Here is a 17065-nt window from a genome sequence, read left to right as displayed (position 1 = left end):
CGCAGGCGGTGAACTCGCTGGCATGACTGACAGTGCACTTCCGCGGGTCCTGTCGAGGCAGTGTCTTGTCTAGCCTGTTTCGAACTGCCGCGCACACTCTCCCGACCTTCTGATCAGCTGAAAACACCAGCTGCACGTCATGCTTAGCTGAGATCTTCCGTAGTCAATGAGACACCCCGTGTACGCATGGCATACAAGCAACCTTCTGGCGTGGCTGGTCCGCTGGTGCCTGAACCGAGGGGGAAGCCTCGCGCTTCAGTTTTAGCAAGAGTCGCTCTGTAAGCCGGGTAAGATGCTTTTGAGGGTATCCGGCTTCTTGTAGTCTGGCCACTTGCCTCAAAGAACCCTCCTCAAGTCGGTGGCGACACGACTGCCTCAAGGCTGTGGACATACCGGACATGGCTATGCCGTCCTTGACAAGTCTTGAATGCTGGGACTGGAAGTTTAGAAGGGGCTTACCCGCCTTTAGAGCATACACCCAGCAAACATGCTGACTGGTTAGCTTCAGCTCCAGGTCGAAAAACAGGATACAGCCATCTCTTGGCACTTCAGATGTGAAATTGAGGCCCTGACCTCATTCCTTGAAGATCTTGAGAATATCAGGCGTCGTTCGGATACTGCAGGCCCAATTGATGAAGACAAGGTAGTCGTCTACATACCTGAAAATCCGTCTTGTGACGTCCTTCAAATTAGCTTTGAGATTCCTGTCCACCTTGGATAGAAAAATATCGCTGAGAATTGGAGTGACCCGAGAGCCGATGTACACTCCCGATGTTGAACGTACACCTTGTTTTCCCACATGATGAAGGTCGATTCTAGGTATGCTGAAAGAAGCTCGAGGAAACCCTCCACTGCCATGCTGCAGCCGTTTCTGAAGGCGGTCTCATCATTGTCTTCGACGATGCATTCTTGGACGCACTTCATTAAGATAGCATGGGGAAGGGAATAGAAAAGGTCCCCAACATCAACGCTAAGTACATTACAATTTCCAGGATTCCGCTGCGATAGGAACTTCACCACTGCGGCAAGTGGCCTGACTACAAGAAGCTGGATACGCTCAAAAGCATCTTGCCCGGCTTACAGAGCGACTCTTGGTAAAACTGAAGCGCGAGGCTTCCCCCTCGGTTCAGGCACCAGCGGACCGGCCACGCCAGAAGGTTGCTTGTATGCCATACGTACACGGGGTGCCTCATCGACTACGGAAGATCGCAGCTAAGCATAACGTGCAGCTGGTGTTTTCAGCTGATCACAAGGTCGGGAGAGTGTGTGCGGCAGTTCGAAACAGGCTAGACAAGACACTGCCTCGACAGGACCCGCGGAAGTGCACTGTCAGTCATGCCAGCGAGTTCACCGCCTGCGAAAAGGGGATTGTGTACAAGGTGCCATTGGCCTGCGGGAAGGTTTATTACGGCCAGACGGACAGATGCATTAATGTGCGGCTGCAGGAGCACAAGAACTCACTGGACTGTAGAAAACCGGTTTCTTCGAACCCTGTTTTGCACTGTCGTGAGTGCAAGGAACTCCGGACCTGCATGTGCTCGCCGGACCTTGACAACACTACGATTGTGTACAAGCATGACAACGTGTTGTGTAGGGAAATCTATGAGGCGTACAGTATCGCCAAGGCTCAAAACACGTGCGTGGCGAAACCGTCTGTTGCTATACGGGAGAAAGAAGTAGCATATCTGGACAAGTGCTTTGCGCCTCGATATCAGAGGCTGGCGGGGATTGCTGTGTTTAGTTTTCTTCTTTTGGTTTTTGACCAACGAGTTTATCGCACCTTCTTCCTTTATAATTCTACGTGTTTTCGAATAAACTTCCAGTGGTTAGTCAGCGCTCGTGTCGTCTACTCTTTCTGTCCGTGTTTTTTGCTCTAAACATTTTGCAAGATGTATGTCAACCAACTCGCCCAATATGCAGTACTGTTAAAAATTCACGAATAAGCGATTTCGTGCAGCTTCAAATATGGCGAAAGAGACAAAACAGTGAAGGTATCTATAGCGAACACGAGGTCACTTTTATCAAACACTCGGGAAGCGATGAAAATAATGCTAAACAGATCTTACCAGCTCCCGAATGGCTCCTAATAGACATATACTAATTGGAAGTACTACACTTTTCGGCCTGCTCTACGAGGCATATGGCGTCAACATAAGGTCGATCAACACAAAACTCCCATGGATGTTACGTGCCTGTTGAATGAAGAAATGACGTCGATAACTGCACCTCGCCCTCTCAATCGAGAATATTGCCTACTCCAGGACGCACATTGGGCTGGCTGATCGGGATTGCGTCGCTGCAGATGAAACATGTTGGACAGGAGGAACAACCACGAACTTGACAGGACTAAAGAACGAGAAGAGGACAGGACGAGCGGTTCTTCAGTCCTCGTTCTTCAGTCCTGTCAAGTTCGCGGTTATTCCTCCTCTCCAACATGTCAGACCAAGTGGCCCAAAGCTTCCCCTTGTTGAACCAGATGAAACATCATTCACATTTCTTGCTTTCCAACCAGCCTAAATACTTTGCCCTTTGCCCAACAAGAAACAAGATGGTTTTTCGTTTTGACAGAATAGTCCTTTGGTGAAGCTGTTTACCACGAAGTCCCCTGCGTAGCTGTCGCTGTACAGACAACCCGTCGCGAAACAATGAGATCATGTACTATGTGGACTCAAGGGCTGCACGTTATGTGTTCCAACAAAAACGCAGTGGATGGCGCCAAGCGTTCCACGTAGTCCTTGTTGATTTAGGTGCATGCCAGCTTGTCGGTGGAGTCTGTACGTTGTGAACCAGCTGCCTAATCGCCGCGCTACGCAAGGCAACGAGCTTATCTTGGAAAATGAAATTCCACGAATTGTTTTCTATACTTTGTCCTGAGAGGGCGGGAAAAACTCGAATGCAAGGGTAGAGGTAGTTACGAGCCTTTAAATTCTATGCAGTTCGTTAGTAAGCGAACATATATTAACAACGAGCCATGCGTAAAATCCACCTGCAGAAGATTATGGCTGCCCTGGTCAGACAAACAGGGCCATGGCCTTTATCCTAACACTGCATTAATTTATTATTGCGCGTTAACATGCGCAATTCCGCTGGAAGCAAGCGGTAAACACACACTTCTGAGCAGAGTTCAGTGCCATGTTTCCATCCGCAGTCGATGAAAAGCTCTCCAGGTCACCGTCATATTCTGCCCGCGAACCCAACAGTTCTCGACAAAATCATCTGAGCAGGAAACCATTTATGAAAGCAATTTTTTCGTATAATGTAACATTTTACTATAATAATTAATATATTCGGAGATCACCCGACCGTAGTCTAATATTTTTCTTCTATTAACGTTTTTGCTCCCATCAAATGTGTTCCCCAATGGTTTTCTACGCCAGTCCTAACTGTTCGAAGCAACCGACGGAAACACTTCAAAAGAAAGAATTTGCTACATATAGGAAGAATCGGCCATCAGCTTTATTACTTCCGTAAGAGTATAGTACAGTTCTTGAATTTCCTAAATTTTCGTCCGGAAATGTACGACATGACTATGCCCACTGCGGACAAAGGCCTCTCCATATACCTCTAACTAATGCCTTTCTGCGCATGCGGCGGACCCCTTTACTTCGCAAACTTTTTATAGCATCTGCCATCCTGTCTCTCCGCCGCGTCTATCCACTTTCTATTCCGATCTGCCCCTTGGGCTCCACGCTCCCGCTAAAGAGACGACGGTAGACCACTTCTTGCTAACTTGCCCCGGACTTCGAGCGGCACGCAGGCCACAGCACGGCAGCCAGGATTACCACCCTTGCCGACCACCAGTGGACGCATGGGCCCCAACACTGGGCACTGTTGCAATTCATAAGCGACACAGGTCTGCAAATGTATACATAACTATCTGATGCCGAAGGGCACATTTGCGCAATTAAAACTAAAATGTAAAAGAAACGCATGAAATAGCAAGCGATCCTTCTGGAGACCACGGTTTGTCAGAGTAGTAACCACGCCACAGTACTGGTAATGCACTACAGTAGAAACATTTTTATTGTCCAGTAAATTTAACACAAATTCGTGTCGGTGGATTTCGCTGCTGCTTTCAAGGCTTTCGCGTGCTTACCACAGCACCTGCAGAAGACAACGTCACGCACTGTTCCCAACTGTGGCTTTTGGGTGGTGCGCATGCGCTGTTCGGGTGTGCAGAAGACTGATGGCGAGCTGCATTTCCTTATTGCTAACTTTGCTACTTTTCGATATTGATGTCAAACTGCACACATCCCAGCGATTGACCATTGTTTTTTCCTTCTATTTTGACGTTTAAGGAGTCGGTCTGGAAAGCAAGAACAAAAATAAAGAGAAATTTTTCACTCACTAGAGCCCCATGACGCTCTTAAAAAAAAACAGCGCAAGTACTTTTATTAGACTTCCAGACAATTCTGAAATGTTAATCGATTATTGAGAACGGTGCCGAACAATTAAACATTAGAGCCCACGCAATGCTTATTACTCTCACTTTGAATGAAGGGGTTAATGTTCTCCTTGTATGTTGTCCGCTAATCTTTGTGGTTACGCTTATCCAGACAGTTAATTATTAATTGCCAGGTTATAAAGAATTATTGATTGATTGATTGATTGATTGATTGATTGATTGATTGATTGATTGATTGATGGATGGATTGATTGATTGATTGATTGATTGATTGATTGATTGATTGATTGATTGATTTGGAGAAAAATTATGTGTAGAAAGGCTAGCTACCCCTCTGTACTCGAGTATTGGAATTTAACATCTTACTTGTCACCTAATGCGCCAAGCATCTCAAGAGAATTGGAAATGACGTCTGCTATACTGCTCGTGCTTAAGTCTGCAAGTGCTATACCCCAACGAGGCTCTCTTATAACGCTAGACTTTTTCTTGCGTTTAAAATGCGGTGATACATAATGGGGGATTGGTTGGTCGACTGACATATGTCTCAGTAAGCGTATATGCCACTGAAGTCGGAAATTTCAATTAAACGCATTTTAACTTCCCCCTGAAGCTGTACACCAGTTCGCAGTAGTCATTCCACATAAAAGAAAGCCTCAATTTGTATACAGTGCCACTGAACCCCAGCCGCAAACGAAAGTGGGAACCAACGCAGTTGACTTCATTTACGTGGGGCACAAAAGGGGGACATCAAGACTCACTGTGATCAGGATTCCCGCCAGACTTGGTATCTTGATGTGCAGGCTATTTGAATAGGTTCCCGGGGCTATGGGGCACTCGTTGTTCCAGGGAGCGCCGATCTGCGTTTCAATGTTCCCAGTGCCACCGCATACATCGTAAGTACTGTAAAAAGCGGGGCAGGAAAATTTAGGCGAGGATACTACGCTCTTCAACGACAGGAAGCCGCGGAACAAAATATTTCCAAGCTTTTCGCTCTTCCATACCCAACAGTTATTGTCAGAACCATTTTTGAACGGGTAAGGAGTTTTTTAACGCAATTTTTTTCGTATATTTTAATATTACACTATAACAATCAATATATCTGTAATCTCTTGTCAGCAAGTTTGCATTTTATTGCTAATAAAGTTTTTGCTATCGTCAAAACAGTTCCCCCTTGGCTTTCAATGACAGTCTGAACTGCTCGAAGTGAGCGATGCAAAAAGTTTTTGATTTTGCTGCAAATCTAAAGAACGGACCACTAGGTTCAATATATTCACAACAGTACCTTACAATTTTCCAATATTCAAAATTTTTGCCATGAATGTTGCACATGGCACGAGCGGAAAAAAGTATGGTGTTATAAAACGCGAAATTAAAAGTATTGGTGATTTATTGCGCTGAAGGCGGAAAGTCCAGATAATGTGTTTTTTCGACGAATTTAGAGCTGCACTCAAAAGCTGAAATTGTTTTTTTTAATTATGTTTCCCATTAAACTCACCCAAAACTTTTCTCATCGTGTGTCCAACCATAACTGCCATTTAGCGCCCACAAAGCACTAACTACCTGTGGGCTCGTAGGGAGCAGTGTCGAGAAGATGTTCAGTATCAAATCGGGATACTGAAATTCGCTTGGCACGCGTTATGGGGGCACTAAGAACAGCTCCATCTACTTTCTGTGCATAGTAAAAACCAATTTATTTATTCTTTGCGACTGCGTCGATGTTTGTTTCACGACAAATTATTCATTTATGGCGGAGAACATTGAATTTGAACTAGAAACTTTTTTCTTGGTGGGGGCGAATGGGCACTTGTTTCACACTAGTGACGACAGTGATGAAAAGATCTCCGTCATTTCGCGTGTCTGATGCAGGCTGGTCAGTTATACATAACTTATTCTCAAGAGAAGGCACAAAAAACACACCACAGCGACCCCTCAACACAAGTGCTGTTTTCCAACTAAGTTTTTCGTCGACGCACAGTCGACTAAACAGTCGAGTAGTAGACAGTCACTTATACGGCCGAATGTATTCTCACCACACCTTGAATACACAACCGAAGAAGCAGGCGTCTACCATGGCAATCTTTCGGTTTTATTTTCTTACTTTCTACTTTCAGTTACTAATGATCGTGGCAAACAATTTTTTTCCGAATAAAATCTTATTTGGAAGTAAGCACATTGTATTGCGCAGACATTGATTCTTGTGTTTTTTTTTTCTTGTGGCTATAAAGTTAGCTATGGTAACTCCATAACTGCAGCAGGAATGCGAACGGCGTCATAGCCTAGCAGTACAAATAGCAGTCGTGACGTCATCGTAGTTCTCAGGCAGACAGGGACGCTGACAAAGATACCTGTATTTCATTTTAGCCCTTTTCGAACTTGTAAAAGGTTCATTTCAATATATATATACCTCTTGAACATTACAACGAGGTAATCTACAGATACATGTCGACTTCAAATCGTCCTCGTTGTTCTTTTCAAGATTGCGCACAAATAAAAGCAAGGAGGTTTGGCGCAGACTTAATTTCACTCACCACGAACCGACTTCGCTGAGACACGGAAGCTTCCTGCTTCCTGACGTCATAGTGAAAATAAGTTGCGGACTTCCAGACACCTCTTCCTTCAGCTCGACAGTGTAGTTGAGGGTCATGGTCGAGCCAACCTTGACATTGGACGCGGTCACGTCGTATATGTCCAGGATCTTGCTTGCCGAACCCGCTGCAAGCAACAGTAAACGGGACAATATGAGCTTTGTTTCACAAGCGGATCGCGCCGGTCGTTCCGTGAAGTTTTCGCGCAATCCAGTTAGTTTTCTATAAACTTCAATACTGCATTGCGTGGAACTCTGGAGAGTTGTGCAACCGTCGCCTCAGGACATTGGACCTAGGACTGCGCCTCCGTCTTCCGTGTAATGTAGCGCGTCGTGAAGCAACATTACTGTGTCGTCTATGGCTCGGTGTTGTCTTCACGAATAAGTATGCTTTCCGGATCGCGATGGCCGACTGCCCTTCTCGTGTGAACTGCGCCTGTGATGAGACAATCACCCATATCTTGTGTGAGTGCCCTGCCTTTAAAGACATAAGCTGCGATGTGCTCTGGACCGCCTGGATCCTCGCCCTTTCACAGAGGCCAAGATCCTCGGCCCGTGGCCACAACAGTCAACTGCCATCAAGGCTTACAAGGCACTCTTTCGCTTTTTGGGAGTGACTGCCTTGATTGACAGACTGTGATTATTTCCTTTTACTTCTCTCCTTCCTCTTTGATTCCCCTCATTCCCTTCCCCTGTGCAGGGTAGCCAACCGGAATCCTTTCTGGTTAACATCCCTGCCTTTCCCTCTCAAAAAAAAAATACTGCATTTTTCCCCACAGATGGCGTAACTAGTGAACAAAGCGCTTAAATAATTTGGAACATGACGCAGAGTTAGGCCGCTACCTTTCATATTGCAGTGAGCGCAGAACGCCTGATTCCTTGTAGAGCATCGGCAGTCAAACTGCAAAAACACCACTTAAAACATCGCATGCGGTCTTCTTGTTTAAAATGCCCAAATTCTACTTTTCTTAGCTTACTGCTAAGATCACTCTGATCACCACAGGTAAAAAATGGAAACGAGCGTCAAAATAAAAGTATTTCTGTCCCTCATCATCTCTTTTTCGCACTTCCATCTCTCTCTCTCCCTCTGTCTTCTTCGTACTAGAACACTTGCATGGTCGTTTTTTTTCTTTCGTGGTGTCATTTTCATTTGTATTGTCTCCGCTAAACCTTAGGTCCCGTTGCAACCCGTGTCAATATTTTTTGTTATCGGGCAGATTACTCTTGCGAGAGGTAAAAAACATTCTGTGGCTGCCCAAAAATTAGAGAACACTCGACAAATGTCTAGAACATCTGCCTTTTTTTCACAATTAATGTAGCGAAAACGACCTGGAATGTTTACCTATTGCAAAAAAAGAAAGCATAGGCTAGTTTTCCAAACCATTCACCCTGAAAAGCCGGGCACCAGGCCGGCTCATGGCTTGTACCCAATGAAAGAAGCTGGTGGGCAACCGGTCGGCAGCTGTAGTCGAACCCACTACCTCCCGAAACCAAGGCAGGTTATTCTGAAGCTATGACCTCGCGTATATCCACAATAACGAACAGAGTGTTCATTTGCAAAAGTCAACCCGAAACCTCCTACCAGCTTGATTAAACGAGTGAATCAAGTGAAATATATAAATTGGGCTCACTGGTTCAATAAATTAGTATAATTTTGCAAAGATCTGGCAATTGTCCTTCAACGTTGACATAAAGAAAACAGTAGGTTATAGCGAACACGACCTCTTCTAGTTTATGATTTTCAAATAAACTGCAAATTGAGCCAGTTAGCTTCTTGACTGCGCGTCTCTCGAAAAGAAAACAAGCCGGAACGTACGAGAGCACTCTCTGATGCTCGGAGTTTGAGTGGATGCCGACGCAAGGCCCACACAAGACAGAAGCAAAGCTGTCGCAATCATCGTCCTCACGAAGAGTTTCTTTCAGCCAGTGCCTCCACAACCCACACACTTTTTTCCCAGTCGTCGACAAACACTGCAGCGGCTCTTGCAACGGGGCATCGGCGTGGTAGTATTTATACCACAGCCATAACTTTTCCACACTTTACAACCTGCTCTTGTTTTTTACTTAGTACAGGCATTGGCACGTGCATCCTGCCCATGAGGGCATCGTTCTTGTCGCCGCTACCCATACATGCCAAAAGCACCCACTCAGTACAGGTACGGGGTTAATGCTCAGAGGAGTTGCACTTATCTGCACTGGAATACGGCCTTCTGGAGCCTGCGCGCTCGCTGTGGCAATGAGCGGCGCGGCGCCATCCTCCAAACCATGAGGCATTTTTACGCTACTTCCTGCCAACGCATATGTAGTTCTCCTTGTCTAGGACGCTGGAGTGTTTGCAGAAAGGCGTCGAATCAGACGGATGCCTCCCAAACGCCCTCCAGTGTCTCCAGCACTTAAGATTCGCAAACAATTGTGTATTTAATTAACATCTTAATCACACATCAGGGACACAAGCAGCAACACCGCGCTAAAGGCTTTCGCTCACCGCAATTTAGGTCAGCAAAGTGCCCCCCCCCCCATTTTTTTTTATGGGAGACAGCAAAGAAGAGAATCTAGCAGAACTTTTTGCTGGGCTAGTTGGTCCATTCTGATATTGATGAAAACAGCGCGAAAGAAGAAGCCCGAAGGCGAAACGAGGAAGTGACCAAGTGAGCAAGTGTCACTTCCTCGTTTCGCCTTCGGGCTTCTTCTTTCGCGCTGTTTTCACCAATATCAAAGAAGAGAAAATTATGAGCGGCATCATGCCATGAGAGATGTTGGTTAGGGTTTTAGTCAAGGTACATATAAGCGAAAGCGACGCCTTTTATCTGTCCTGTCGAGAGGCATGTTGCGTCATGCTGTTGAGCTGTCAGCGTGATTATGGTGAGCACACGACATAACGAGCACGACACTAGTATTCCAATGCGCTCTGAGCCCCGTTTTAAAAGCTGTGTCCACGCTGCCTTTTGCAAATAACCTCTAAATGTCCAGCCCAGCTGCAGACTACCGTCCAATACCTGCCTGATCGATGTTTTATGACCATATGACACCTCATGAACTCATTCTGAGCACTGTCAGTGAGGCATAACAATGAGATATGTACAGCCCCCGTCAAAAGTATACAGCCTAAGGGGTTTGCTTCTAAGCTGTTTAGCGTGGCTCCCTAGCACATCAAATTGTCTAAACCTTTGGAGGATTGAGGACGCAAAGCCATTCCTCCTTCAAAAGATTGCGGTCGCCAAGGATGCATAACGAGGCGTGCTGCCGGCCTTACAAACAAACCGCTTGGGTTGTATACTTTTGACGGGAGGTGTACCATGTGGGCTTCAGAGCTGTACGTTATTGTTTCCAAGAAAAACGTAGTAGATGGCGCCAAGCGTTCCACGTCATGCTTTTTGATTTCGGTGCATCCCAGCTCGTCGGTGGAGTTCGTACGTGATGATCTAGCTGTCTTACCGCTATGCTACGGAAGGAAGACAATGAGCTTATCTTGGAAAACGATAATCTGCGAATTGTTTTCTATACTTTTTCCTGAGGGAACGGGAAAAACTCGAGTGCAAATGCAGAGGTAGTTGTGAACCCTTACATTTTATGCAGTTCGTTGGTAAGCGAACATTTATTAACAAAGAGCCATGCGTAAACCCGCGCTTGCAGAAGAATGCGTCTGCCTTGGTCAGACAAACAATGCCATGGGCTTTATTTCGACACGGCATATATTGATTCTCCCGCATAACCATCCACAATTTCACTGGAAGTAAGCGGTAAACAGTGACTCCTGGGCAGAGTTCAGTGCCACGTCTGCATCTGCAGTTGGTCAGGAATGTTCTACAGGTCACCGTCATCGTCTGCCTACATAGCCAACCATTTCGGACAAAACCATTTCTGAGCAGCAAACCGTTTGTTAACGCCGTTTTTTCATATCATGTAAGATTTCACTACAAAAATTAATATATACGCAGATCACCCGACCGCAGTCTTCTATTTTTTTTCTATCATCGTTTTTGATACTGTCAAAACGGTTCCCCATTCCTTTTTTGTGGCAGCCTTAATTGTTCGATGCGGGGGTAGCAAACATTTTAAAAAAGATTTCGCTGCATATAAGAAGAATGGACCATTACCTTCATTATTTCCATAGCAGTATCATACAGTTTTCCAGTTTTCAAAACTTTCGTCCGGAAATCTTGTACATGGCTAGGCCCACTGCAGGACAAAGACCTCTCCCACATACCTCTAACTAGCCCTGTTCTCAGCATGCTGCGGAGCCCTTTTCTTCGCAAACTTCTTTGATCGCATCTGCCATCCTGACTCTCCGCCGTGCCTCTACGTTTCCCTTGCCTTGTAATTATCTCTGTTGTCCTGGGAGATGATCTGTTTTCATTTCTTTTTCTTCATTTTAACTTAGACATTATTAATTCTTGTTTGTTCCTTGGCCCCGTCTCCTCTCTCCGTTTCTCTCAACGTTACTCGGAGCGGTTTCCTTCCCATAGCTCCCTACGCTGTCGTCAATTGATTTTCAAGAATCTTCGTTTATGTCCCGTTCCTGCATGGCTTACAAGCAAGATGCAACCTTTAAATGTTTTTCTTTTAGGGATGCTGGCAAACTGCTATTCATCTTTACGGATGATATTACATATATATAAAGCCCCAAACTGCATGCAGTCGCCGCCAAACAGCATTTCAAACCCACCCCACTGACGACAGTTTTTTCGCGCCGGGGAAAAAAAATGGCTGAGGCTTAGCTAAGGTTAAGCCTAGTCAGATGCGAAGCATATTGATGGCTAGGCTTGGTAATACATGTTCTTCAGTTGTTGTAGAACGCTGTCGCCGAGCCGCATATTGAGCACGCCGCTTAGCCAGACGTTCATCCCGCTCTTCATCGGTCTCTGTGGCACGCTGAAGCTTTCGCTTCTCGTTCAAATCAGCCCTGCTTCTAGGCGGCATCCCAACACCTGGCCGCCTCATAAGTGCCCGGAGAGCAAGGCAAGCTCAGCTTTATACCGCTCCTGTAGCGTCACGTGGTCAGCTGCAGCGCCTCTGATGTGGAGCCTCCACCGCCGCGGCCGACCGCGCGAGCCGGCAGCCTATCTCTCCTCTGCTGTGAGGTCATGTTGTCACGTAGTCAGCCGCCGCGCCTCTGATGTGGAGCCTTCACCGCCGCGGCCGACCGCGCGAGCCGGCAGCCCATCTCTCCTCTGCTGTGACGTCATGTTGTCACGTGGTGTCACATGGTCACGCTAAAGGTCAATGGTAGCTCCACCGCCGCGCTCGACGGGCTGTAGTGTAGCTCTAGTAATATGCTTCGCATAAAAAAGATCATAAAAGAATTTAGCCGGAAAAAGCAAGCATGTGAAAAGCAAGCATGTGAGGTTATCGCCTACATTCACTTTCGCCCTTATGGAAGTATGTGGCCTAATTGCCAGATTGCACGTAAACGTTTCGATGATTGCGCAAATAACCTATTTCTAGCAATTTCTTGGTAGCATTAATAGCGCCGAATTGCCAAAGTACTGCATTCCCAACAGATGGCACAGAATCCTTGCGGAGAAAAACAGAAAACAAGCCGCGTATTGCAAACTGGGGATGTTCTAGATCGAGATCAAAAATGGATTTCTGAATAAACTACGTAATGCCCGTTGACAACATTGGAATAATCACATAACTCCCTTCTTTATTTATTTATTTATTTATTTATTTATTTATTTATTTATTTATTTATTTATTTATTTATTTATTTCAGTATACTGCAAGCCAGAGTTGGCCCAAGCAGGAGGGGCATACAACTAAAAAAAAATTTCTATAAGAGCATCAGCTGCAACACCGCGAGTCAGTAAACAGGAGAATTTCTTTGGAGGAGAAATTCTAGAGGCCCGTGTACTGTGCGATGTCAGTGCACGTTAAAAAACACAAGGTGGTCGAAATTTCCGGAGCCCTCCACTACGGCGTCTCTCATAGCCTTAGTCGCTTTGGGACGTTAAACCTCATAAACCAAACCTAAATCAAACAAATCCAGAGTCATCAAACAAGATACTAGGAGCCATACAATAAATTCTCTAGCTCCTTCTCAAAATTCCTAGATTTACATAGACCCGAAGGAAGACCATTCCACTCCGCGACAGTATTCGGAAAAAAACTGTTCTTAGACCCACTAGTTCGTGCGAAAATTGGTGCTAATGACTGCTCATGTACATGACGTGTTCTCCTAGTGCTCGCCAGCTTCACACAATCAGGAAGATCTGCCTTCAGACCTGCCTTGAGACAGGTGCAATGGGCACCTGTCAAGGAGCACCGTAGTAGAGACAGGGCAGGAAGACGGTTGATTGTTAAGGAATTGTGTTGCCGACAAGAGCCAGTGAAAATCTAGAGACTGTCTAGTGTACCCAAGAATTACGAAGCGGGACCCAAAAGTCTATTAATGTTTCACTAACTGAATATAGCAATTACTATGAAATTTATTCCCAGGTAAAATAAAATGTAAAATGCATCAACCCTGTCTTGCTAAACCGAATGCCTGCCCCCTTCAAAACATTAAAGCGCATTCGAGTGTGTAAGATTCAGTGTGGTATCGGTGCAGCATCCTCTCGTTTGTTCATCATGAGAAGTAGCAGCCGAAGCTGCAAATATTAATACACTGCGGAACATAAGACTCTCGCAAGTAACTCCAGTTATCATTGTCTTGAGCCAGCAGAAGGAGCGGAACCAAGCTTAGCAAATATTCTGGGCTCACCACAAAACCTCCACTTTTGTTAGTGTTTGTTGCGAAAGTGCTGATACCCGAAAACATAAACTGGTCCCAGCACCAGAATCGCTCGCTCGTGTAGCTGCAAGGTTTTCTGAGCATCAAGCATGGTCTAATTTCTGGCCTGAGATTATATTATATATTGATTCCAGTTCATTTCATTTTTATTCTGTTCACCTCCTTCATTGGTTAGAGCAAAGCCACGATTCCGCTGCGGAACGAAAGGGCACTTAGTCAGGTGGATAAGAGCAATCAATAGAATTGTGAAAGGAGAACAGTTATATTCTAGCACCCAAGAATACTGGTTCACGTTTCTCCAAATAAAGTAAAAAGTTCCTATATTGCAGAGGCGCCGCTTCTCTTTGTGTATATTGGAGCTCGTGACCATTCAGGACGGTTTGTCCACCTTAAGAGAGTGCCTGTGTATTACACCTCCGACCACCTCTCTATTGTGTGCAAATTCCACACAAGCAGTTCGGGCTCTACGCCGTTTAGCCAGTCCCCTGGACAGTCGGCGACGTGTGCCGTATTGTGCAATCATGTCCATGCCTTTGTCCGAGTTATGTGCGCTCGACGCACTACGCACAATCTTTGGGAAGCTGACTGCCCCTTTTCCATCCACCACAGTTGATATACCTGCTTCCTACCCCCGGAGGTATACTCAGGAGATGCCGCATATGGTCTGAAAAAGAATTTCCTCACAGCTCCACACGTGCTTTGATTCCGCCGCGTGGATCCAACATTCCTGGCGGTTTAACACGCCGTGAGTAGGTGGCGTTGCAGAGAATCCAGGTGGGTGCCGCTCTGACGACTACGGCGAGGGCCTCCTGGACATCGCAGAATCCACTTCCGACCTGCCCCTTAGGCCCTGTTCTCCCGCTAAAGAGGCGATGGTAGAACAGTTCTTGCTAACTTGGATCGGACTTCGAGCGGCATGCAAGCCACAGCTCGTCAGCCAAGATTACTACCCTTGCCGACCACCGGTCACAAGTGTCTGGACACACGGGGCTTAACACCAGGCATTGTTGGCATTTGTCACCGTACACAGATCTGCAAATGTATAAGGGCACATTTGCCCTATTAAAGCCAAAAATAAAAATATAACGCATAAAATAGCAAGTTATCCTTCTGAAGACCGCGGGTCAATTGCACTCTAATCACGAATACGCCTATATAAGAGTAAAAAGGAGTAAACTGTGCTCTAGCGAGCACCCTTTTATGAAAGGGTGTGCGCTGAGGACAGTGAGGACTGGGTACTCTCTTTTTACTAATTTCTTTTTGGAGTGACAGTCGTAACCACGCCACGTTAATAACGCACTACAGTACAAACATTTTTATTTCAAAGTGAATTTAGCACAAATTCCTGTCGATGGCTTGCGCTGCTACTTTCAGGGCTTTCGCGCCCTGCCGAAGCAAGGCCCACAAAAGCCAGAAGCAAAACTTTCGCACTCATTGTCCCTACGAAGAGTTTCTTTCAGCCAATGCCTCCTCAACCCACACTCTTTTTTCCCAGTCGTCGTCAAACTCTGCAGCTGCACTTGCAACGGGGCATCGGCGTGGAACTATTTATACGACAGACATAACCCTTCCATACTTTACAGCCTGCGCTTGCTTTTTACTTAGTCCAGGCTTGGCACGTGCGTCCTGCACAGGACGGCATTGTTCTTGTCGCCGCTACACATACATGCAAAGAGCACCCACTCAGTACAGGTACGGGGTTAATGCTCAGAGAAGTTGCACTTATCTGTACTGGAATACGGCCTTCTGGAGCCTCCTCTCTTGACGCTATAGCAATGAGCGGCGCGGCGCCGTCCTCCAAAACGCAAAGCATGTTTGTGCGGGGATTCCTTCTGTTTTTCCTTTTAAATTTTCACATGACATGAATGACATCATTGGATCGAAAAGGAGCTATTTTAACTTGAAGCCCTTGTCAGCAATAGTCAAATCCTTTTTAAGGCGAAAGTCTTTAATGCCTCAGCGTTGTCGACAGAAGGTTGTCCGCAGAAGGTTGTCAGCAGTGGTGTCACGCTTTTTCTAGTCAGAAAAGAAAAGAAAAATGTTTGTGCACGATGGCATTCGATACAGTTTGACATTGAAAGCGCTCAAAAGGACAGGATGGCAGAGAAGAAGAGACATACAAAGCGCTTTGTATGTCTCTACTTTTTTGTCGTCCTTGTCCTTTTGAGCGCTTTCACTGTAAAAATGGCAAATTAACTCGCCCACTCAAGTCCATTATGGCATTCGAATCACCAATCTTCCATTCCGCTGCCGAGCGTGCTAATGGCCACGCTACTTCCTGCCAACGCATATGTAGGTCTCCTTGTCTATGACGCTGGAGAGTGTCTGCAGAAAGGCGTCGAATCAGACGGATGCTTCCCAAACGCCCTGCAGTGTCTCTGGCATTTCAGATTCACAAACAATTGTGTACTTAATTAACATCTTAACCACACATGAGTGACTCAAGCAGCAACACCGCGCTAAAGGCTTTCGCCTCACCGCAATTTAGGTCAACAACGTGCCCCCTGATTTTTTTTTTTATGGTAGACCACAAAGAAGAGAAAATCATCAGCGTCGTCTTGCCATGAGAGATGCTGGTTAGAGTTTCATTCAAGGTACATAAAAGCGAAACCGGAGTCTCGGCCTGCCCTGTCAAGAGGCATGTTGCGTCATACTGCTGAGCTGTTGGTGTGATGACGCTGAAGACGTAAGGTAAAGAGCACGACACAAGTACTCTAATGCGCTCTAAGCCCCGTATTAAATGCTCTGTCTAGGCTGTCTTCTCCAAATAACCTCGCACCGTCCAGCCCAGCTACTGACTATGATCTCATACCTGCCTGAGTGCTGTTTTACGACCATATGACGCCACATGAACTCACTGTGGGCACTGTCAGTGAGGGGTAACAATGTGATATGTGCAATGTGGACTCAAGAGCTACATGTTATGTGTTCCAACAAAAAAAGTAGTGGATGCCGCCAAGAGTTGCATGTCGCGTTTGTTGATTTGGGTGCATGTAAGCTTGCCGGTGTAGTCCGTACTATATGAACTGGCTGCCGAATCGCCGCGCAACGGAAGACAACGAGCTTACCTTGGAAAATGAAATTCTACGAATTGTTTTCTATATTTTTTCCTGGCAGGGCGGGAAAAACTCTAATGCAAGCGCAGAGATAGTTATGAGCCCTTAAATTTCATGCAGTTCGTTAGTAAGCGAACACTTATTAACAAGGAACCATGCGTAAAATCCGCCTGCAGAAGAATACGTCTGCGTTGGTCAGACAAACAATGTCATGGACTTTATTTTAACACAGCATTCGTTCATTCTTCCACAAAACCATGCACAATTCTGCTGGAAACAAGCGGTAA

General features: G+C 45.9%; 1 protein-coding gene across 1 annotated transcript; it reads right to left on the bottom strand.

Moving 5' to 3' along the window:
* Nucleotides 1-4219: 4219 nt before the first annotated feature.
* LOC149330351 (uncharacterized) lies at nucleotides 4220-8887 on the bottom strand. Its single transcript, XM_089560609.1, has 4 exons — nucleotides 8806-8887; nucleotides 6934-7117; nucleotides 5164-5305; nucleotides 4220-4306 (listed from the first exon to the last, which is right to left on the bottom strand). The coding sequence occupies exons 1-4, from the start codon at nucleotides 8885-8887 to the stop codon at nucleotides 4220-4222; spliced, it is 495 nt and encodes a 164-aa protein (XP_089416735.1).
* Between the last annotated feature and the right edge of the window lie 8178 nt (nucleotides 8888-17065).

Source organism: Amblyomma mixtum, chromosome 9, assembly GCF_055824585.1.
Source record: "Amblyomma mixtum isolate Tamu chromosome 9, ASM5582458v1, whole genome shotgun sequence".
Lineage (NCBI taxonomy): Eukaryota > Metazoa > Arthropoda > Arachnida > Ixodida > Ixodidae > Amblyomma > Amblyomma mixtum.
Note: the sequence above shows the minus strand (reverse complement) of the source record. Positions and strands in the feature narration are given on the sequence as shown.

Excerpts from the sequence above, each read along its gene's own strand:
- LOC149330351 (XM_089560609.1), bottom strand. The coding sequence starts at position 8,887 with ATGATTGCGACAGCTTTGCTTCTGTCTTGTGTGGGCCTTGCGTCGGCA. Across the intron at positions 7,118-8,805 it reads GAGCATCAGAGAGTGCTCTC|CGGGTTCGGCAAGCAAGATC; the intron begins GTACGTTCCGGC and ends TGTTGCTTGCAG. Across the intron at positions 4,307-5,163 it reads TGGCGGGAATCCTGATCACA|ACCGACTCCTTAAACGTCAA; the intron begins GTGAGTCTTGAT and ends CTTGCTTTCCAG.